Raw genomic sequence first — 23,647 nt, 5'->3', positions numbered from 1 at the left:
CGGATCTTAATCACCTTTCAAATCAGCTTTTTAATTTTAAACAGATGATTGTTCCTAGCCTGAATCATAGGAAGTCCCCTGCCCCTGCTCCAGGCCATTCCAGACCCAGCTCCTGGGTGAACACCACCACCTAAATGACTGGATTAACCAGAGGACAAGACCACAGGCTCCACGAAGCTAAATAGAATTTCTGTCACACAGCCACCTTGCATGGATGGCTTTGGGTCTTGCTTCTTGGGCCCACATTTTGACTCTGTTTAACCAAAATCTATTTTTCCTCATTCAGGGGCCAGAGGATACCCCAGCGAGATTACCAGTCCCCACCAAAGAAGTCAACACGGTCTTCCAGGCAGATCTTGAGACCCTTCCTCTCATCTGAGATCAGATAGGGTGACAGTTCCATGAATCCCCCAATAGGTAGGGACAGCTCTACACCTCTGCCCAGCAGGAAGCAGATACAGAAGGAAAGACCTCCTGTCCCTCAAATTCCCAGAGATTTTATGGGGATCACGTCTCTCAAGCGGGAAACAAGGCAGACAGTTAGAGATAGACATCAGGTCTCTGCATTCCTGCACGTCCATCACCCACAGAATGCGACCACCCAAAAGACCTCCCCTCTCCACCCAAAACTTCCCCTTCTCACTATAATTATCTACCCCTGAGGAAACAAACGGGTGCAAAATACCCAACTGGATTAAACTGCTCACTCACACCTGCTCAGTAAAGGCCACAACGACCTTCATTTCACCTGGGCCTCATTATACCATCATTATAATATCATGCACACGCCCGGGCGTTCATTAATATTATAACAGACTGAATTCTGGGAAGGAACATGCACAGTTTAAAAAGATGAGGTAATAGCCTCTTGTCAATCACAGGTGTCAATCAAGTGGTCCCAAGCCTGGAAAGGAACAGCCCATTCTAGAGAAAAAAGGGATAAAAACTCCAAGTCCTCCCCAGTCTGAGCCCTTTGAGCCTTGCCTTTGCTCAGGCCCACTCCAAACCCTTTGGAGTGTACTTATTCTTTTAATCATGAGCCCTTGAGCCACCCTCTACTGCTTGGGCCCGCTTCAACCTCTTTGAAGTGTACTCTTTCTTCTAATAAACTGCTCTTTCACCACTTTATTTCTGTATCTCATTCAATTCTTTGCTCAAGACACCAAGAACCTGGACACCATGCCGAGGAAGGCCCACTCTCCGGTAATACAACAAGTTCACCAACTTAATTGTCAGACCTCGTATTTCATTCTAGGTTATTGGCATTGCTGCAGTATAAACCACCCCACATCTCCCCAAAATTTTCAGGGTAGTCTGATATGTCCTTACACCCCTGTTGGCAGTGTTATGGGAAATAAGGAGTCCGGGGAGCAGAGGTGAGGGCACCCTACCCCATATTCGCCCCTCACAGCGAACATGCACAGCTTTGTTCTGACCATAACGTGGCCCTGATGGCACTGTCTGTCGCCAGGGCCACTCCCACACCTAACTGTAGAGACTGGGTACACAACCCATAAAGTCCCAACCAAGGGCCAGACCAAGTACCTCTCTAAGGTTGGCAATGAACACTTAGAGCAAGAAGCTTGCTCTTTACTTAGCTGAGGGGGTTAGCTGAGCTACAATGATGAAAGCTGCAACCAACCTACAGCTTTGTCCCTTTCTCCCACTTCTGAATAAAGGAAGCTTGTTTTTTTAGGAGAAAATGGAGCGACATACTCAAGGAGCAGAGATTTAAAGTGGAGTACAAGAAACCTCTGATGACATTGTTTGAGCCTCTGGATCAAGCCAGACTTGAAGCAAGCCTGGAACTTTGTACACTTTGCAGTCACATGAGCCATTACGTTTCCTTTTTGATTAAGCTCATTTAAATCAGATTTCTGCCTCTTTCAACCAAAAATAGAAAGCCCTTCCTCCGATGCCCAGGTGGAGGTAACAGGATACTGATGAGAGAGAAGGAGGCCAGAACCACAGGCCTGACCAGCAGCAAAGTGAATGGTGGCCTTGGCACTGCCAAGAGGACGGAGATGCAGCTGTACTTGGAGCTGACACAAGAGTAGATATGGAACAAACCACTTTTCCACTGTGGTTTTCATATGATTCTTATCTGACCACAGAATGCCTTAACCCAATCCTGAAGGGGAACAACAGAGCAACCTCTAGCCGCCTCCCTCCTGGGCTTGGAGAGCAGCCAGTGGCTGCTGGCCACGGGACTGGCAGGGTGCCCACCGGCTTCCTTTCTCGCCTTATTTCTTGCCTTTTGGTTTCCTTTCTTGCCTTATTTCTTGCCTTCTGGCATAACAGAGGCCCTGACAGCTGGCGGAAGGAGGGGCCTGAGGAGGCAGCTTTTCCTCTCCAGTCAAGCTCTAGAATCCTACAAGCATTGGTGGGCAAATCACTCAGCTTCTGGCCCCTGGGGTGGGAGGGAGCGGGGGGACTGCTCTGAGGCTGCAGCAGGCTTGTCCCAATACATGGTAATCTGCTCCCTAAAGAACCCTGCGGTGGCTTCCTTCCCTTTTATGTTTCATTTCTCGGTTTCCCTACTGGAACTTCCAGGTCCCCTGCCAATAAACTACTTGCACTCAAATCTTTATCTCGCGGTCTGCTTCTCGGGGATCCCAATCTAGGAAAGGGGTGAGAGAAAGAAAAGTCAAGGATGACTCCCGGGTCGTTGGCCGAACCAGTCGAGCGCCATCATTTCAATGTAAGCAGCTGCACGAGCTGATACTGGCCGTGTGCCAAGCAAGCGCTCTCCTGGGCCCGTGACATAGAGGATGCCGATTAATTAGCCCAGCCACATTACGTCAGGTATAGTATCACCCCCATGTGACCAACAAGGAAACAGGCTCAAAAAACGTTAAGCCATTTATTTGCTCAAGGTTAGACAGCTAGTAAGTGGTGGAGCCAGTTTTCAGGAGCAGGAGGTGAGGGAGGTAGAAAGTCCACACTGCTTTGCCTTGGCTGCCCAAAATGTGGGGTCATGACAATCCCTATGGCCAGCCCCTCACTCCCACCTGGAAAGTTCCCATTTCCTCACAGTAGAGATTCTTAATGGTACTATCATTCACTTTTTCACTGATGGAGAAAGTGGAGGTAAGAGAGAGATTTGAAAAAAAGAGAAACCAAAAGTAAAGTGGATGGGAGAGACTAATCAAAATAATAACAGCTATTTCGTACTGAGTACTTACAAGGTGCCAGGACTGTTAAATTCCTTATCATCTCAATCTTCCCAATAAGCCTTGAGGTAAGTCTGAGGCTGAGGCTCAGACTTACCTCAGCCTGCAGCAGGTTTGTACCCCACACGACAGTTAGCTCAGCCACCATCTTCTTGCTAGCCCCCCATTTGCTGCTAGCGTAGCCACAGCAGTTATATTAGTGGCCAATGGCTCACTGGTTACAGCTAATGGCCAACTAGCCACAGCTGATGGCCATCCAGTCACAGTTGATGGCCATTTACTACCTGAGCCAGCAGCTTTCTATGTGAGGCCAAGAGCCTGGAAACTGCTTTCTGGGGCTCTGTCCCCACAGTATCATTTAACATTATGCCCCATGTAACAGAAAGGGGTGGGGGGAGAGGAAGACATGTTCTACAGAACAGTGAGCAGAAAATCGAGCCTGATACCCCATGAGCCTGGGTCCAGCCCCACCTCACTGTGAGTCACCTTCAGCCCCTGTGTTTTCCATTTCTTTTTCCCTTCCCTTCCTTTCCTTTCCCTTCCCTTCTCTCCTTTTTTTTCTTTAACAAAACAGTTCCCCATCCTACTTTCTGAGAATCTCCAGCCTGGTCTCATTAAAGATGGAAGCCATCAAAGGACAGCTGCATGACATAAAAGGGAGGGTTCCCAGCTGTCAGGCTTCCCTCCTGTTTTCAGAAGCACTGACAAAGCTTTGAAGAGAGAAATGCTGGTGGTCTGAGTGTCTGCAGCACGTAGGCTAGTGTGACTGCAATATAAGCGGGTGGTTTTGTGGCTGGAGGATTGTATGTATAAGTAACAATGTGGGTGGTTCTTCAGCATTAATCACATGGCAGTGTCAAAAATGTACAAGTTACAACTTAGATATACAAAAAAAGTTCTCTTTATTTTCAGTAACTGGTCTCATACTGGAATATCAATTCCCACCAATGGTGGAAGAAACACTGGGAAACCATCTCCTCTGAAATAAAGCGCCTCAGGTAAGTATTCACGGCCAATGTGAAGTTTAGACTCCCTGTCGGGGCTGTTTCTTACCTCCCAAAATGGCTTCAGGATGCAGAGAGCACTTAAGCAGCCTTGTGGTCCAGGCTAGGGTGAGAGCAGGGCTCCCCTCCCGCTGGCTTCAGGTCATGTCGTGTTCAGCTGTGGCTCATCTCACCTAGCCTCTGAACTGCCACAGTGCCACAGCTAGGGAATTTGTGGTGTGTCCTCTGGGTATGGCCAGGGCCCCTGGTCCCCCACTTGCTGCCTCCACCCCACCCACTTCTCACTGACCTGAGTCTCACTACGTCCTCCATCTTTTTTTTTTCTATTAGTTTCAGGTGTACAAAACAATGTACTAGTTAGACCTTCAATCCTTTTTAAGCAACCCACTTGGCAGCCATTGCTATGGGGTCATCTGAAGCCTCACCAGAATTTCCCAAAACTCACTCCTTTCCCTATCTCAGATACTACAAGCAGTCACGAGTCTCACCCCCATCCACAAGTTCCCCAAGGAGAACTAAAGCCTCGTGTTGTATCCTGGCACCTCTTCCTCCAATTCCCAGCTTCCACTGAATTCTTTATTTCTTCACATGCTGCTTCACCCCATGTGGTCAGGGCCCTCATTCCTTCATTGCCCAAAACAACACTGATGTAAGCTACGGGGTGTCAATCGATGTTTACTGGAAATTGGGCATAAGATAGGTTCTGAATGAAGTACACAATAATTCAGGCAAGAATTTGAAATTGGATATTACCCATAAAAATCCCTGCCTTAAAAATCCACTGGCCAGGTTAGCTCAGTTCGTTAGAATGCAGTGCTCTTAACAACAAGGTTGCCGGTTCGATCCCCACATGGGCCACTGTGAGCTGTGCCCTCCACAACTCACTTGGAGCTGATGGATCCTGGAAAAGCACATTTAAAATAAATTTAAGAAACAAAAAACAAAAAACACTGGCCAGTCCTTGCCTGAAGAAATTAATGTCTCCCTGACCTGATTTCCTTCCCAAGACCTGGGACATCTCCTCTCTTCCCCCTTACAACCCCAGGCCAACAATTACACTGATCATGAACAACTCCCAGTCCTATTTCTTCCTTATGCAGAACAATCTAGCCCTCTCTAGACAATACAGGTAGGAATGGGATGAATTAGGGAGTCTCCCTTTTATAATCAAACATGACCATTAAGCATTTTTCCCTAAGCCAAAGAGTAATTCCTTCCCTAAGAAGATTTTTTCCCCCTCATTTTAGAGCAACCAGCACAACTTTAGTCAGCTCTACTAAAACAACATTTTTATAATGCCTCATACAATTCTTTGAATCCTCATAGTGAACAGTAGGTAGTATTTTATCCCCATTTGACAGACAAGGAAACCGAGGCTCAGCAAAAATAAATAACATAGCAACTGAGCAAATCAACAGCCCAGCAAAAGCTCCAACCCAGGTCTGCCTTACTGGAAACACCCATGCTCTCCACCACCACCCATCCTGGGAGAAGGAGCTATGTATCTGCCACTGGGAGGCGAACGTGTTTTTGGAACAATTCCCATGTAGCAGGAAAGACCGGTGTGCTGCAGGGTCATCTGTGCAGCCAGGATGTAAGGATCGCTGATGATGGGGGAAGCTGCTCCCAAGGTTCCCACTGGTCCAAAGCCCCATTTTCACTGAGCAGCCTCCAGAACCCCTGCTCCCTCCTGAGTCAGCCTCTTCCCTGAGCGCCCCACTGGGAATACCAGCGCGAAGACCCATCCTGCAAACAGGCACCTTGGGGCAAACCCCACTGCCTCCAGATCTCACAGCTATAGAGGCCACTGCACGTGTGAGGCTCTCTCAGACCATCTAATGAACATGCACCCCTGAAAGGCAGGCACTGTGCCTTTCTCACCTTTACTGGGCAAGGGGCCAAGCCAGGCCGGGAGGTGTCAGGAGGACCATCAGTGTGTGCTGAATGTTCCAGCCACTACTGTGTCTTCCCTCCTTCATGATAAAGGACCCCAGCAGGTGGCACAGGTCAGTGACAGTGTGCACAATTGCAACCATCCACTGAGCACCTGATACGTGCCAGGCATTGTATACAGTGACCTCACCTCACCTGCCCACTCGTCTGAGTTCAGTAGAAGTCAGCCCATTTTAGAGATGAGGAAACTGTCAAGCAAGATCATGGCCGTTTCCTAAGCTTTCACTGCGTAAGCAACAGAAGCGGGAATTTGAACCAAAGCTTGTGCAACTCCAAAGCCTGTGCTGTTTCCACTACGTGCAACACCCTCTGTCAGAGGAGATAATGATCTGCCCCTCCTTCCTGGGGGATCAAATGTCACTCTTCTTCTTTGGGGAGAAGGCACGTAAGGCTGTGTGTTTGGTGTCCAAGTGTGGTTCTAAAAGCCCACTTCCCTGATGGGGTGACGGGTGGGGTGAGGGGGCTAAAGCAAGAATAAGTCACTGGGTCCGTCATGCCACCTCAGAGAACCCTGCTGAGAGGACCTGGATCTTTCACTGGACTGTGGGAAAAAAGAGGCTCTAAGACTGGGACCAAAACTCCATGGGAATTTTCCCAAATACGTGGGTACATCCTGCCAGATGACTTTTTATAAACAGACCAGACTCATGCACAGGATACAAAATTCTAAAAACACAAAACAGTGTACAGTGAAAAGGAGGTTTCCTTCCTACCTTGGTCCCCAGGGCTCCATCCCATCACCCCTTCTGATGAGAAGGGAAGGTAACTGTTACCAGTTTCTTACGAGCCTCCAAAAGAGAATCTATGCATTTACAAGAATAGACGAGTCTACTTTTTTTTCACACACATGTAGCATCCTACATAAGCCATTCCGTCCCTTGCCCCTCTGCTTGTATCTCAGAGATCATTCCAGATCTGCATGTAGAAACTACCTCACTCTTTTTAGTAGCTGCCTTACATTCCATTAAATGGAAGAGCCAGAATTAATCAGTCCTTTACGGATGGACAATTAGGCTGTTTCCAATCTTCATTATTACAAAGTATGAATATCTTGTATTTATCATGTTGTACGTGTGTATGTGTAGAAGATAAATCCCTAGAAGTAGGATTTCTTGTGCTTGTTAAATACAATATGTGCTTTTAAAATTTTAATAGATTTTTGCCAAACTGCCCTCCAGAGAGGATGCAGCTATGTGTAGCTCACCAACAATGAAAGGCAGCAAAGGAGTGCATATGAGGAAAAGATCTTTCGCTGGAAAGACTACCGTAGTCAAGGGGCCGACAGGCAGGCCGGTGCCTGGCCCAGACATTCGTCCTAGGACAATTGACAAAGAGGAGCCAGCACCACCAACAGGCTGCATCCTACAGGCACGACACCCACTTCACGGATGAGGAAACAGGCTCCGAGAGTTGACACACCTCACCCAGGATCACGACCTGTAACCCCCAAGTCCAGAGCTAATCCCTCCAGATGATATGTGCTTTGACCTCTGACCTCAGTTGTGGTCTCCTGTGTTGCTCAGCCACATCTCACAGAACCCAGCTCCGTTCTACTGTGAACTGAAAATAGTGGGGCCACCCACATGGCTTAGGGCTGCCTCTCGTCACTTCGTTCCCACCCACAGGAAACCAGGACCTGCTCCCACACATACACACTCACCCAGCGACTCTTTCCAGCCCACTTGGGGCCCACAGAGCCTTGGCCATCCACTTCTCTGAGGTGGGTAGCAGTGATTGCTCTGGAAATTCCTCCCCCAGCCTCAGGAACTGAAAGTCTCAACAGATCCTCTCCATGGTTACCACTGGTTACTGGGCAGTGAGGGCGTATAAGCCACTCCAGAAACACAAGTAAGACGTGAAAACAGTTGTCTTTCTTTGTACCTGGAAAGTGCCTTTACATTCACTAACTTATTTCACCCCCACAGCACTTCTCTGAGTTAAATACCACAGGGTCTCTCAGATTCATTCTTCCCATTTTACAGGTAAGAAAAACGAGGTGTGGCTTGTCTGTCTTCTGCTAAAGAGGAACAGAGACTAGAGGCAGACCCAGAGTCTCTGGTGCCTAATCCTGGCCACATTCTGTTCTGCACCCTGATTAGCGACCTCCTGGCGATGTGAGAGGCCCACAGAAACCATCCCTCATCTGCCCACATCCAGAATGAGTCACCATGTCCCTAGCAATGTTGTGTGGTACCCTCCAATACATGGATATACATGAATTCTTTTCCCTGGGTCCTCATCTTTGTTTTAGATCCATAGATACGTCCTTTGTGAGGAGATTCTTGGGAGGTTTCTAATGGGTGGTTGGCATGGCCTCTGGAACATGACAGATGCTTGATAAAAGCATATTGCTTGGCTGGCTGAGAGGATGGATGGATGGATGGATGGATGGATGGATGGATGGATGGATGGATGGGCAGATGGATGGGCAGGTGGGTGGGTGGGTGGATGGGTGGGTGGATGGATGGATGGATGGATGGATGGATGGATGGATGGGCAGGTATATGGATAGATGGGCGGATGAAAGGGTGGAGTATTGGTTTAATTTGGATTTTGCTTTTTTTTTTTTATTTCTCTACACAGCATCCATTCCCCTTTCATATATCACCTTGACATCCTTTTGTGGAATCACTTCTCCCCCAGGGTACACAGTCAAGTAGAACGTGCTGCCCAAAGGCCAGAGCTTCCCTGGTTTCTCACCTGTCCTTTTTCCAAAGTCCGATTCTCCAATACTCTATCCATTCTATGAGCTACTCAACACTACCCCCAGTACATTACCTCCCTGTTAAGTTAGCCGAAGTTTCCTGTGCTTCTAAACAAAGAATTTTGAATGACACAAATGGAGAGGTGAATGGGTAGATCAATGAATGGATGAGTGGAGGAATGGAAGGAATGAAGGAGTGAGTGGAGGAAAGGGCAGAGCAGACGGCAAATGGATGGACTTCATGAACTAAGTGGTCAGGTGAGTCCAGGGCCTTGGAAGGACAGGAGGGAGAGAAGGGATGATAATGATAACCCCTCAGCCTTAGCCGTAGGAGTGATGCAAACCAATTTAGGAGCAATGGGACACCTGCGCCCCAAATCTCCTTCAGTATACTAGAAATCCTTCAGTTTTGTATCGTTTAACTGAGAAAGGCCTCAGAAATAATACTGTCAAAACTGCATTTCCTAGATGTGGAAACTGAGCTCCCCAAAGGGCAAGAGGTTTGCCACAACCTCACAACCAGGTTTGAAGCTGATCTGGGACTAGAACTCAGGTCTCCTAATTCCCAGTCCTTTCTCCTGTTCACTGCCAAAAGCTGCCTCTGTAAAGAATGACTAAGGCACAGAATTTCCAAATCCGATTTTGAGGAAATTCTCCAGGGGGACTGAAGTTCTCCAAGGGGACTTCCTCACGTAGGGTGAAAGTCATCAACAATGCAGGTGCCTCTGAGAGGTTCTAAGGTCCCTATTGTTATAGTCTGAGTGCTCTGCTGGCCTAAGAGCTGGGGGAGGCAGCACAGAGGAGATGCAAGAAGCTGGGGACGCACATCCTTGACAATGGGTGCAATGGGCAAGAAACCAAGGGGCTTCCCAGACCTAGCTCACAAAAGGGGGCAGAATCCAGACCACAACCTCAAGAATCCTGTAAGATTCTGAAATTGTGTCACTTCCTTTTTAGGGTCTATGTTGAAACTCTTTGAAAGGATCTATGTTGGCCTGCAGGGACAGCCAGAGAGGAGAAGGTGGGACTCTGTCTCACTCCATGGCCAGGCTCAGCGACAGGGAAATCCAATGAAGGACAGAACATGGGAGCCGAGTCTCTGAAGTCTGCTGCACAGAGGATGGAAGGGCTCAGGACAGGCCTGAGTCATCACCGTTTCCTATGTGTTTTCTTCCTAATAAGAGAAATAGTGCCTAGAGTGTCTACCACGTTGCCTAATAGCTAACGGAAAATCCCCGTCATTTCCCGCGCGCCTGCCCCTCATGCCTCCTAACACTGAGCTGAGGTGTATCGGGAGGGGAAAACATGGAGGGAAGAAACGCTGAGATGATATATTATAGAAGTGTACGCCTCAAACTTATATAATGTTATGAACCAGTGTTACCCCCAAAAATGTAATGTTAAAAAAAAAAAGAAAAAGAAATGCTAGAGCCTGGACATTTGAGCAAAGGTAGGGAAAAAATGGTTTTCCCATCATTTACTTTTGCCAGGAATGGTGCCTCATTTAATTCTGTGAGGGGTCCTAGGAGCTAGGTGCTCTTTGTCCCATTTCCAGAAAGGAAACCAAAGTGTAGAATAGTTACCTAGTCAGTTGTCCAAAGACAGACAAAGAGTCAGTGATCTGTGTGATTTCAACCCCAAGTTTGACCCTCTTCACCAGGCTTTCTCCTGGGGTCTGAGGGCAGCAGAAGGGAGGTGAGTGATGCGCTGGGCATATGAACAAAGAAAAAGGACACTTCTGACAACTGTGCAGAAGAAAACAAAAACAAAAAACAGACTCCAAAGTGTCAGGAGGAAAGAGTAGGACCTGGAATCATCTATCACCCAGGAATTTTGGAAGAACTGATGCTTCCCCCAGGCCTCGCTCCCAGGGCTGCCTTACCCGACCCGCACCCCAAGGCACCGTGTGGCAGGCTTCTCCATTAACCCAAGGCCAGTGAGCACAACAACAAACATGCTACGTGTGGTCTCAGCTGCAGAAAACAAGCAGAGGCACCCAGCCAATGTCCCGTGTGGTAAAGGTGAGAAGAGTGGGGGAGGCTGAGCTGCAACCCTCCAGCCTGAATCTGGTTAGAAGGATGAGAACAGTTGTCACAGTTAGAACCCCTGACCTAGAGAAATGCACACGAGGTGATGGGTGGGAGGAGAGGCGCAGGACAGAATGCCATCGAAAGAACAATCTAGAGCTGGACCAAAAGGCAAGGGCAGCATGTGGCAGAAAGAGTCCTGGATAGGGGTTCAAATCCTGCCTTGACCGGAGCGAGTCCCCAGAGCCTGCTGGGAGGCCAGTGTCATGTCCACACTGCTGCCTCCTACAGCTCCTCCCATAGCATTAATGGAGCACCCACCCCAAGCCCGGTCCACAGAAACACGGAAGGGTGAGACAGCAGATCACTGACACAAGTGGGAAATATTTATACTTGTAAACAAGGGGGGCTGGGGCAGGGGCAACACAACCAAGGAGCAACTGTCCAGTTTTCAGATGGGAGAAATGAAGGCTCAAAGGTGGCAATGCCTTTGCCTCAGGCTTTGCTCTTGGAGCCCACGCTGGGATTCCTAGAGGATGGAGGGACTTGCCCCAGCTTTGGACATTTATTTTAAGCAGCCAGAGAAGCCAGAACTGCTCCCCACATGGGCTTAGGGGGAATTCCAGGTCTGAGCAAAGCCTGGAATCCAGTTGGTATGAGGTTTCACTTTCTTTGTCTGCCTTCGGTTTCCCAATGTCACAGTGTGGGGCTGGGCAAGCAGCCAGCTTAGCTTAGGAAGAGTGAATGAAAGAGGAAACAGGAAGACTCGGCCAGGAGGGGAGGGGAGGGGCTGCACTAGGCTGGAAAGTGTGTTTGGTTTTAGCGAGGAATATGCTAGGAAAGAGGGTGCAGGAGGCATAAAGGTGGATGAGAACCTGCCCTCTGAACTTGAGAGGTCCATCAATGAGCCTGCAGGGTTTATGAACCTCTTATATGCCAAATGACATGCGTGTGTCTGTGTAGGACTCCACATGTTTGTGGGAAGTGTTCACAGCTTTCATTCGATTCTTAAAGGGCTGCATTACCCAAAACACGTTGGAAGCAATGTCTCACTTTATAGGGGAAGAGACTTAGTGCCTGGCTCACAGTAACGCCGAGCAACAACTTGTGCAGTGAGTAAGCAACAAGAGAGGGGTGGAAACCAAGCACGCTGGCAGACAGGGAGGGCAGAGACGGCTTCCTGACGTCTGTACCGCATCTTACAGTCTCCTAAGCATGGCCACCGTCGTGACTTCCTTTGATCCTCTCAACCACAAGTGCGGAAGGTCAGAGAGGCAGGTGTTTCTAGCTTTCAGGAACATAAAATGCTGGTTGAATCATAACGGTAGTTGTCGTTCATTGAACACCCCTGTACTAAGTACCGTACTGCTTAATTTACACAGATCTTTGATTTCCTCGTGGAATCGGTACATTAGAGCCGGAGAATTTTGTGCAGGATAAAGTGAGTGACAGAAATGGAATTACAATTAGGTTCTTCTCCCTCCTCTGCACCCCCCTCCCAAAATCCACTGGAACCACCCAAAAGGAAGAAAAATACTCCTGATGTACCCATTGTCTATTCCTGCTCAGCAACCCCACCATCCTACCCAACAGAACCTTTCTGACTCCCTGCAGAAAGGTTCACGGATTTACAGATGAGGACTATGTTAGTCCATCTGTGGGCTGGTCCGCTCACCTCTCTCCTTAGCTAGTGTCCCAACTCAGCAAATTTAGTATCCAGGAAAATGCTTTCCTTTCTTCCTCAAAGAGGAAAACTGATATCAAGAAAAGGAAACGGAAATAGAGCTCACGTGGAAAAACTGAACCTTAGCAAAAGTTTCAGGATTTCTCTAAAAACAACGTGGTGTGGTAGAAAGTCCATGAACCCAGACTCGGATTCAGTGTTGAGTTCTAACACATTAGGGCTACGGGACCCTAAGCAAGGCACTTAACCTTTCTGAGCCTCAACTGACAAATTTGCTTAAAAATACTTTGTAATGGAGTTCACTAATCCCTGTTAATTAGAGTCTGGTCTGCATTGCTGAAAAGCCTATAGAATATCCTTAAAGGGATTGCCATTTTATTAGTCTTAATAATTATCTATGATAATAATAGCTAATATTATTAAGTACTTAACATGTGTCAGGCATTGTACTAAGAGCTTACAAGCATGAGCACATTTATGGAGACTTAGTTGTCTCAAAAGTACTGGAGAGGCCCTTATTATTATCCCTGATTTATAGATAAGGAAACTGAGGCAAGAGAGATTAAGTAACTTGCCCAAGGGCACTTAGCTAGCAAGTGAGAGACACACCAAAGTCCCTGCTCTTACCCACCAGGCTACACAGCCTCCCACATGTTTGGTAACTAAGGGGGTTATGTAAAGGGAACAGTTAAAACAGGCACAACATTGTTACATGGATAGATGCATGTTTCTGAGGTGTATGCAATTTATTTCTTCAAATGAGATGGCCATACCTTCCCAAACTGTGTTTCTATTGTTAATCGGTAAATGAGGAGGGAATGAGAGGATTCTTGGGACAAGCTTAGAACAGCACTTGGCACCTAGAGAGGATGTAATAACTGTTAACTGCCTGACTGATGTGAGTAAGTGGAAAGAACTTGAGCCTGGTCATCAGAAACACCATATTGGATGTGTGACCTTAAGGATCTTAACCACTTTTGCAGAAGCTAAGCTTCCGCTTCTGCAAAATGAGATTAATAACCACCTTGCCATAAAGTCATTGTGAGGAAAAAAGGGGAAAAAAAAGGTCTTCTCATTCTGAGTGATTCAGCCACCCTCAGCCACCACTACGTATGTAGCTAACAAGAAAATGTTCTTGGCAGCTGGCCTTGCTTCACGGCTTGGCCTCTCAAGGCTCTTCCAAGCACAGCATGGGCAGCAGCCATCGTATTTCTTTCTGGTTCCCTCTGGTTGGCCCCGGGTGGAACACAGGCTGTGGCTGAAGTAGACCTACAGTGGATCCCCTCCAAGGTGGTCCTGGGGCTAAGCCCCCAGTAGCCAGCTTCAAAATGAGCTGCCTCATTTTGAAAATCACCCAACTGCCTCCAAGTACAACACACCTAAGGGGCAAATTGGGCAGGCACCAGAGTCCTGCTGAGGCAGATCCTGCTCCATAGGTTCAGCTCCTGCACAACAACTCTTCCACTGTAGTCAAGGCCAGTCCTCACAACCAGTGAGCCCAAGGGTCAGTCCCTCACACTGATGTGCAATTATCAACCAAGGCTCAACTACAAGAGGAGGGCACACACAACCCACACAAGAGACGCACCTGGAGTGCGTGGCTCAGGTGACCAGAAAGATCATACCACTGAACCCCACAGCACACCTACTATATAAGGCCACTCTACAAAGACTGGAAGACATAGCAGTCCTACCTAACACATAGAAATAAACATAGGGAGGCCGCCAAAATGGGGAGACAAAGAAACATATCCCAAATAAAAGAACAGAACAAATCTCCAGGAAAAGAACTAAGTGAAACGGAGAGAAGCAATCTATCAGATGCAGAGTTCCAAACACTGTTTATAAGAATGCTCAATGATCTCAGGAAGAACTTCAACAGAGAGATAGGAAGCATAAAAATGGAGATGGAAACCATAAAGAAGAACCAGTCAGAAATAAAGGATACAATAATGGAAAAGAAAAATATATTACAGGTAATCAACAGATTAGATGAAGCAGAGGCTCCAACCAGTGATGTACAAGATAAGGTAGCAGAAAACACCCAATCAGAACAGCAAAAAGAAAAAAGAATCCAAAAAATTGAGGAGACTTTAAGGGGCCTCTGAAGCAATATTAAGTGTACCAACATTATCATTATAAGGGTACCAGAAGGAGAAGAGAGCAAGGAATTGAAAACCTATCTGAAGAAATAATGACAGAAAACTTCCCTAACCTGCTGAAGGAAATACACATATAAGCCCGGGAAGCACAAAGAGTCCCAAACAAGATAAACCCAAAGAGGCCCACACCAAGACACAGCATAATCAAAATGCCAAAGGTTAAATACAAAGAGAGAATCTTAAAAGCAGCAAGAGAAAAGCAGTTAGTTACCTCCAAGGAAGCCCCCATAAACCTGTCAGCTGATTTCTCAACAGAAACTTTGCAGACAAGAAGGGAGTGGCAGGAAATATTCCAAGTAATGAAAAGCAACAACATACAACCAGGATTGCTCTACCCAGCAAGGCTGTCATTTAGAATTGAAAGACAGATAAGGAGCTTCCCAGACAAGAAAAAACTGAAGGAGTTCATCACCACCAAACCAGTATTACAAAGAATCTTAGAGGGACTTCTTTAAGATGGGAGAGGGGTTAAGGATGGGTGAAAGGGGAAGGGATTAAGAAGTACAAATTGGCAGTTATACAGTAGTCAGAGGGATGTAGGGTATAGCATAAGGAATACAGTCAACAATATTGTAATAACTAGGTGTGGTGCCAGATAGGTACTAGATCTATCAGGGTAATAGATGGGAACAGGGTTGAGGGCAGGGTGAAAAAGGTGAAGGTATTAAGAAATACAAATTGGGGCCAGCCCGGTGGCTTAGGCAGTTGGAGCTCCATGCTCCTAACTCCGAAGGCTGCCAGTTCGATTCCCACATGGGCCAGTGGGCTCTCAACCACAAGGTTGCCAGTTCGATTCCTTGAGTCCCACAAGGGATGGTGGGCTCCGCCCCCTGCAACTAAGATTGAACACGGCACCTTGAGCTGAGCTGCCGCTGAACTCCTGGATGGCTCAATTGGTTGGAGCGCGTCCTCTCAACCACAAGGTTGCCGGTTCGACTCCCGCAAGGGATGGTGGGCTGTGCCCCCTGCAACTAGCGACGGCAACTGGACTTGGAGCTGAGCTGCGCCTGCCACAGCTAAGACTGAAGGGACAACAACTTGAAGCTGAACAGCACCCTCCACAACTAGGATTGAAAGGACAACAACATGACTTGGGAAAAAAGTCCTGGAAGTACACACTGTTCCCCAATAAAGTCCTGTTCCCCTTCCCCAATCAAATCTTTAAAAAAAAAGAAAAGAAATACAAATTGATAACTGATACAGTATGGGGAATGTAATCAACAACGTTGTAAAGATCATGTGTGTGCCAGATGGGCACTGGACTTATCAGGGGGATCACGTCATAGACTGTGTAGATGCCTGACCAATGTGCTTTACACCCCTGAAGCTGAAGTAGGAGAATATTGAATGTCAACTATAACTAAATATGTAGGTATATATAGTCACGGGATGTAGAGTACAACATAGGGAAGATAGTCAATGATATTGTAACAGCTATATAAGGTGTCAGAGGGGTAGTAGCTTGGGGTGGGTTATCACTTTATGAGGGGTTTAAATGTCTAACTATTATGTTGCTTTGTACACCTGAAACTAATTTAAAAAATCAATTTAAAAAAAGAAGAAAATGTTCTTGGTATAAGATTACATTCTTTTAAAATGGGAAAATGGGCATAATAACAGCTGACACATGCAAAACCATTAGAATAGTGGCTGGCACACAGTAAGCCTTCAGCAAATGGCTAATAATTATAGTGTGTAGCATAAGCTCTCTCTTCTCTTCTCTCTCTCTCTCTCTCTCTCTTTCTCTCTCTCCTGCCCCCTTCTCAACAAACATGTAACCAATTATCCCATTTTATAAACAAGGAAATAGATGCTTAAAGACATTAAGAAATTTTCCCAAGGATTGCTCAACAAGTAAATGGAGGTGACCATGCAGGGGTTATGAAAGCAAGACCCACTCCAATTCATACCTGGTGAAAAGGTCATCAATGCCCACTTCAGACCCACTGCCCCAATCATAGGATGGGTGCTCTCACCTCCTTTGGGGACTATATGTCGGAGGACCCTCCCTTTCTCAATAAAATACCTCATAAATAACATCCTTCCATAGATAAAAGAGAGAAGATACAGACCTGTAATTCATCAGAAAGAACTTTGAAAGCAACCAAGTAAACACCAGTTGTTCCTGGTCCTGTCCTTACTGTACTTCCTCCCGCTCCCAAGGAAGCAGCTTCCTGACCTCTGGGGAGGACCCCTGCCTGGGAAGATGAAGCTGAGAATGCCAGCAGAGGAAGAGGTTTTCAACCACCAGCACTGTTCTAGCTCTTGCTGAGGGCAAAGGGGGAACTCATGAGCTCATTCTGGAAGGGTGGGGTGAGGGAGAAGAGACAGAGAATGACAAAGGGAGACTCAAATTTCCGGAGGCTATTTCAGTTTTCTTTTCTGTTTAATGCAATTTCACTTATGATATCAGCCAGTGCATGGCTGCTGTTTTGGAAACTCCCCTTGGGGGCGCCCCCGCTCTGCTGGCCTCCCTATAAAGTGCCGGCCCGAGCTGCAGAAAATCCTTGCAGAGGATCCTGAGACAGCACAGGATCTCCCACAGCTTCTGTCCACAGGTACCATGAAGGTGTCCGCAGCTGCCCTTGCTGTCGTCCTTGCCGCTGCTGCCTTCTGCGCTCCTGCATCTGCCTCCCCATGTAAGTCCAGGTCCTGGCCACCAGGCCCAGAGTCAGACCCTCTGGCTAGCCCAGACCTTGCCCTCTTTTCAACGCTAGCATTTATGCTGTCTGAACCCTATGACTTTTACATGCTTACTTATTGCTTTTCCCAGATGTCCAGTTGTCCCTGATAGATCCCTAACCCACTTCATGGCAGGGAACCTCTGATTAACTTTTCTGTATCTTCAGGGTCTACACCCCAAGCTGGCAGGTGCTCACGGACTGTGGACAGATGCTAGGGATATTAGTAGGCAGGGGCAGCTCAAGCTGACCTCAAAACATGACTAATTCATGCCTAACACCAGCAGGGTTTCTAAGAAACTTATAAGCACTTAACTAAAACCCTTCTGGGACAGTCATATTTCCCCCCATTTCATAGATGGAAAATAAAGGGGACCTGGGAGAGAATAATGAAAGCTAATTAAACACCTACTATGGGTCAAGTATTATGCTAATTGCTTTATATGTATCATCTTATCTAATACTTACAACTATTGTTGGAGTAGCTGTCCTTGATTTACAGATGGAGAAACAGAGACCTAAAGAGATTAAGTAAATTGCCAAGGTCACACAGCTAGGAAGTGGGGAAACTGCTGTTCAAACCCAGTTCTGTCTGGCTCTTAAACACTCCTGCTCTGCTGGGAAACGGCAACTGACGCTTCCCAAGGTCATCCTAAATTAACTGACCAACAGCACGTCCTCCTTCTCTGTTACAGTGCTTCCTACTATGCCTCAGCTAGAGGCTCCCAAGATCCAATATGCACCTTGAGGCCCCTCTTAGAAGTCCTGCCTGAGCCACGAAGTCTGAGTTTTGGAAGCTTTTCCCCAGACCCTTGGTCTCAAAGAAACTAAGTTCTGAATCCACTGAGGATCTTAGGCGAGCAAGACTAAAGGCAGAGGGCCAAAGACAAGTGAGGAGGAGGCCCCACGTGTCCGGAGAGCCAAAGGCATGGGGTGATGGTGTAGAGGGAAGGCTACGAGCTAGGCTCAAGGATTAAACGAGGGATTGGGGAGATCCTCTCAGTCCTTTGTTGGACTCCCCACTCTGTCACTGTGTGTCCACGGCAAAGTGACTTTACCTCTCTGAGCCTCAGTTTCAGCCACAGGGAGATAAATCGTCTCTTCAAGATAAATCATGTAAAGTAGCCAGTGTGCACTGGCAATAAATACATGGGTCTCCTTCCTTCCTTCTCCCAGATGCCTCGGACACCACACCCTGCTGCTTTGCCTACATCTCCCGCGCACTGCCCCGTGCCCACCTCCGGGAGTATTTCTACACCAGCAGCAAGTGCTCCCTGCCAGCAGTCGTGTAAGTCTCAGACCTGTGGAACCCTTCAGGGGGGTGAGGAAGGGACGCCTTCTGTTGCAGAGCCAGTCCCCCCAGCAGCCCTCTGAGAGGGTGCCCTATCCACTCCCACCCATCCTCCAGCCGCTCAGATAGCCACAGCTCCTCCCTCTCTAGTTTCCCATTCCCCTGCCATCTTGTAAAAGGATTAGATAAGGTGTTCCTGTAGGATCCTCCCCACTCGGATGAACTAGGTTATGTCTCCGAGCTTTACGGATGTGGCTCTTACTCGAATTTTGTCTGCAATTCCCCTGCATGAAGAAGATTGACTCATCCCTTCCAGTTAAGAATGCCACAGTCCCCCATATCCCATAACCAATTAAATCCACCTATAATCTCTGGAACTAGGGAGGAGAGGTTAGAAGTCATGGCTTTAGTTGTAGTCAAGTGTGTAAAAAAAGACAGCGATTGGGGAATACTGAAATGAGATGCTCCTTTAACTATGCAAGCTAATACAACACTCCCTACTAACTAGGAAATGCCTACTATGTGTCAAATGTCTTACATGCATTCTCTCTATATGTCATCATAATAACCCTGACAGGTATGCATAATTCCACCACGTTTCAGATAATGAAACTGAGGCCCAGAGAGGTTTAGCGACTTGCCCAAAGATGCACAGTAAGTGAGAGATAGAGCCTCTCTCTGAAGCCTCTACTTGCTACAATTGCAAGATCATTAGTGATAGTTGCTTAAGAAATTTAAGACAATAGAGACTTAAAGAATTTAAATGGGGCAATCATGGAGTTTCTTATAGAATTGTGAAGTTTTTTCCATCCAAACATTCCTGTAACTCAGGCAAAGTTATAGGTATTCAGAGGGGGCTTTTGGTTCTGACGAATCCTTCAAAGTGTAATTGGTAATGTTGAACATTACTAATTTTATTTCTGAAAACAAATTATTCTTGAAAAGAAAAAAAGTCCTTCTTTGAGCACCAATTATGGGCAGGCAGATGTTAGGAAACCACCATCTCTGCCCTTAAGGGGCTCAGAGTCTAATAAGAGGAGAAGACAGACACAGTGACAAGGACATCCTGCATAAGAACATTACAAAAGGAGAAAGGGAATACACCCGGCTCTGGGGTTAAGAGAAGGGATTCAGGGGACGTATGCTGCAAAGTGTGCTACTGGAGTTGGAAACAGACTGGCAGAGAAAAGCTTGAGGGACTGGGTCCCTCAGGCAGAGGAAACGTCCCCAGGGCTCTCCTCTGGTTTACATGGAGTCTCCGCATAGTAAAGCACTGAGGGCCTTGAGTGTCAGCACAATGAAGCAAAAGCGTCAGTGCCATCCAGTGTGGCGTGAGCTGGAAAAGGGCAAGCTGAGTAAACAGGGGTCCTGTTGTTATCCATGCGAGTGGTCTTGAAGGCTGAACAGTAACTGAAGGGAAGGGAAGAGAAGGAGAGATGGGGCGAGGAGCCTTCAGAGGTGGCATCCGCCAGCCCGGCAGGTGATGTGAAGTCAGAAGCAAGGAAGAGAAAGGGGTGGAGGGTGACGCTGAGGTTTCAACCTAGATGGCTGGAGCTGTTTCAAGAGGAAAGAGCCAAGGAACCAGAATGATGACCCTGTGGAAATGCCCAGCAGGGAGTGAGAGACAGAGGGCTGGGAGCTGAGGAAAGAGCGTTGGGGCTAGAGAGATGACATTCTTTAGTAGGAGGAAGGGGTCTCTCAATGTAAGAGTGGCAATATAGTACAGCCTGGGCTGGCTCCAGAGCCAGTCTGCCTTTGTTCGAGTCCCAGCTCTGCCAACTGGTAGCTGTGTGGGTTTGGGCCCCTCACGTAACATCTCTGAGCCTCAATTTATTCATTTGTAAAGCGGAGTCAAATAAGATTATTTCCCCCACTGGGTCAAAGTGAGAATAACAACATGCAAGATAAAATTAGAATATTTTATCTTTATCCTGGCACACAGTAGGTGCCTGATAAGCGTTAATTTATCATCATCGTCCTTCTCCTCTAAATGTATTATTATATACATAGAAGTGACAAGTGCAGCTTGATGAGTGAATGCAATTCATTCATGCACTAACTCATTCAATAAACATCCATTAAGCACCCACTGTGTGCTAGACCCAGGGCCAGAGACTTGGGAAAGCACACAGACGAGGGCAGCAATGTTGAGCAGCTCTCAAGGGGCAGGTGAAGGCAGAGGCTCCCAAAGAGACTGAGCAGGAAGAGAAGTAGGAGGGAAGTCAGGCAAGTACAAGGTCCCCACAGTGGGGGCAGGGAGAGAAGGCTTGGCAAGGAAGGACAACTCTCCAGGGTCATGTTCTACAGGGAGGAGGAGAAAATGGAGGCCTGAGCAACCCTAACCCCAGATGTTGGTTTCCGGGCCTTTTCATTTCCTGACCACAGGCCACGGCGGCTGAGGAAAGAAATAGTACGTCTTCAGGATTTCCTGTATGACACCGGGTTTAACAAGGGCAAGGGCTGGGTCTATAGGTCTCACCACCCCAAGTAAGAAAACAAACCCTAGGAGGCCCAGGGGCCCAGAATACCCGTTCTATTCCCTTTCTCTTCTGTACACGCCAGGGAGGGAGCAAGACATGGTCAAGTGGCTCTGAGTCAGGCTCAGAAAAGGGGAAGCAGCTTCCCTGAGAGCAAACACTATCCATGATAGAGCACAAAAAGGGACCAAGAAACCCTCATTCTCACCAGACAACCTGAGCCTTCACTCTGTCTGAAAACATCCTGGAGAAGCCAAACTGAGAAAGGACCAAGTAGGCAGGACTAGCCCCAAAGTAACATGTTAACTGGAAGCACTGCTTTCCAGGCCCAAGATCTCCCCCAAATAGAAGCAGACTCCCAGTAATAGGTGAGGCAGGCAGCTAAACTGAGCCCCTGATCCCCAACCTTTTAAACCTCCAACTCACAGCATCAATAGCTGTAGAAATAAGGCCACTGGCTCTCATAGGTTCCTTGTGCTTCCACGTGCTCTGACATTGCCACTGTCTCAGGGCCCTCACCCTATCTGAGCCATCGTGTCCCGTACCAGGACCTTTGGTCTCTGAGCCACCCTAAAGCAGAGGTCCCACCGCATTCCAATAACAACACATGTATGGTATTTTCCAAAACTACTGCACACACACTATCTCAACTGACCTTCACAATAATTGTGCACAGCAGGAATTATTTCTATTCACATTTTAGAGGTAAGTGAATAGACTCAAAGGCCCTAAGTGATTTGCCCAACGTAATCCAACTAGTCAGTGGTGAGATCAAGACCCAAGTTCATGGGCTTCTTTCCCTCACCCATGCGTGCATAGGTGTATTGATTTGTTGAGTGTCTACCCCATGCCAGGCACTGGGTTAGCTAAAGCCAAAGGACAGGTTTGTTTTACCACTTCTTGTCTCCCACTTATTTAGCCATGACTCAGTTTCTGGAGGACCCCTCTTTTTCTCTGCATCGTGAGCACCCAGCACCAGGTCTGAAACAGAGGAAGGGCTGAGAAAAGGCTGGTTGGTTAACCAACTCAACCCTGAGCTCCTGTATCGCTAAGGCCCCGTAGCCCCTGAGCTCTCTAGGCTGTATGTTTGTGTGTGGGTTAAAATACACACAAGGCTGCTTTTGGCTTGGAGCCCGTTGAACCAATAGAAAAAGAAATGCCCGTTCCTTAAAAGCCACAGATACAACCTTATGGAGTTCCAAAAACGACCCACCCCGTACCACCATCCCCCTTATGCCTCAATCAGTCTCGTTACCAAAATTGGGAGGACTAGTGTCGACCGGGTCTCACTCTCTTCTTCTCCTCTCTCACAGCTTTATCACCCGGAAAAATCGCCAGGTGTGTGCCAACCCAGACAAGAAATGGGTGAAGGAGTACATCAACTCTTTGGAGATGAACTAGGATGGAGGGCACCTTGACGCTGAACTCCTGCAAAGTTCCCTATTGCTTCTTGCTGTAGTCCTAACCGGCCAGCGTAGGATGCTTCTCCCCAATCGCCTACTCCCACCCGCTCCTTAGAGGGCTCGGATTCCACCACACAGCGGCAGTTCTAAAAGCCTCCCCCATCCGAAGCCGCCAAGAGCTCCTGAGGCTCTTCCTTGTGCACAGGAAGTGTGGAGGCTCTGAGCTTCAGGCTCCTCAGCTCAGCCATGGCTCTGCGATCAGGAAGGAAGTCAGCGTGCCTCTGGAGGCACAGGGAGGAACACGGGGCTTCTGTGGTCAAGTGCCATGGCCAAAGCTCCCACGTCGGCCCCTCACTGGGATAGGCTGACTGGCAAAGGTGAAAAATCAGCTTTCTATTAAAATTCTCCAAGCAATTACAAAGCTGGCTCCTGGTTTGATTTCCTTCTCGGGAACCCTCCTTCCTCATGAGTGCTCAGCATGCAGGGGTCCAGGGCTGGTATCCACCCTAGATTTGGCGGCCATGGCCCTGCACAGTGAGCAAGGCTGGGAGCACAGGGACCACAGGGACGAGTGCAGGTAAAGTGACCAGTGGCTTATCCACTCTGGGGGGAACCAACAGTCACCACATCCCCATCCCCAAGTCCTCAAGAATTTCTCTCACTCCCTGCCACAGTACCTTCCTGTTCCTTAGACAGCGGTTGGCCCTGCCACCCACTCTGCTCCCCTTCCACCCTAGTCTACTCTACACCTTATCCCCAGTGGGAGACACACTACATTCCTGCTCCTGGAATGGGATTGAATGGCTATCCCCAAACACTTCAGTTCTTTCAAATAAAGAAAAGAAAGAAGGGAAGGGAAGGGAGGGGGAGAGGACGGGAGGGGAGGGAGGGGAGAAACTAGGAGCACTCCCACCTTCCCCTCTATGTGTCCCTTCACCTGAATAGGTATTGACAATAGGTATTTACAGCCCGCACAGCGGGGAGGTCCTTATGTGCCAGGCACTGTCAGCCCCTTGCACACATCATCTTCCATCATGACAACCCTTTGGGGTAGGCAGTATCAGTAGCGCTGTTTACAGTTGGGAAAA

At 47.8% G+C, this 23,647-nt stretch overlaps 1 protein-coding gene across 1 annotated transcript; it reads left to right on the top strand.

The window, feature by feature from the left end:
* Positions 1 to 17,101: 17,101 nt before the first annotated feature.
* Positions 17,102 to 22,980, top strand: CCL5 (C-C motif chemokine ligand 5). The gene is made up of 3 exons (XM_019732476.2): positions 17,102 to 17,346; positions 18,565 to 18,676; positions 22,470 to 22,980. The coding sequence occupies exons 1-3, from the start codon at positions 17,271 to 17,273 to the stop codon at positions 22,555 to 22,557; spliced, it is 276 nt and encodes a 91-aa protein (XP_019588035.2). The 5' UTR covers positions 17,102 to 17,270; the 3' UTR covers positions 22,558 to 22,980.
* Positions 22,981 to 23,647: the final 667 nt, after the last annotated feature.

The sequence above is a fragment of the Rhinolophus sinicus genome, linkage group LG15 (genome assembly GCF_036562045.2).
Source record: "Rhinolophus sinicus isolate RSC01 linkage group LG15, ASM3656204v1, whole genome shotgun sequence".
NCBI classification, from domain to species: domain Eukaryota; kingdom Metazoa; phylum Chordata; class Mammalia; order Chiroptera; family Rhinolophidae; genus Rhinolophus; species Rhinolophus sinicus.
The sequence above is the reverse complement of the archived record's forward strand: the minus strand, read 5'-3'. Positions and strand labels throughout refer to the sequence as shown.

What these genes read in the sequence shown, in the direction of transcription:
- CCL5 (XM_019732476.2), top strand. Translation starts at nt 17,271, where the DNA reads ATGAAGGTGTCCGCAGCTGCCCTTGCTGTCGTCCTTGCCGCTGCTGCC. An exon ending in TCCTGCATCTGCCTCCCCAT is followed by an intron (nt 17,347 to 18,564) that starts GTAAGTCCAGGT and finishes TCCTTCTCCCAG; the next exon opens with ATGCCTCGGACACCACACCC. An exon ending in TGCTCCCTGCCAGCAGTCGT is followed by an intron (nt 18,677 to 22,469) that starts GTAAGTCTCAGA and finishes CCTCTCTCACAG; the next exon opens with CTTTATCACCCGGAAAAATC.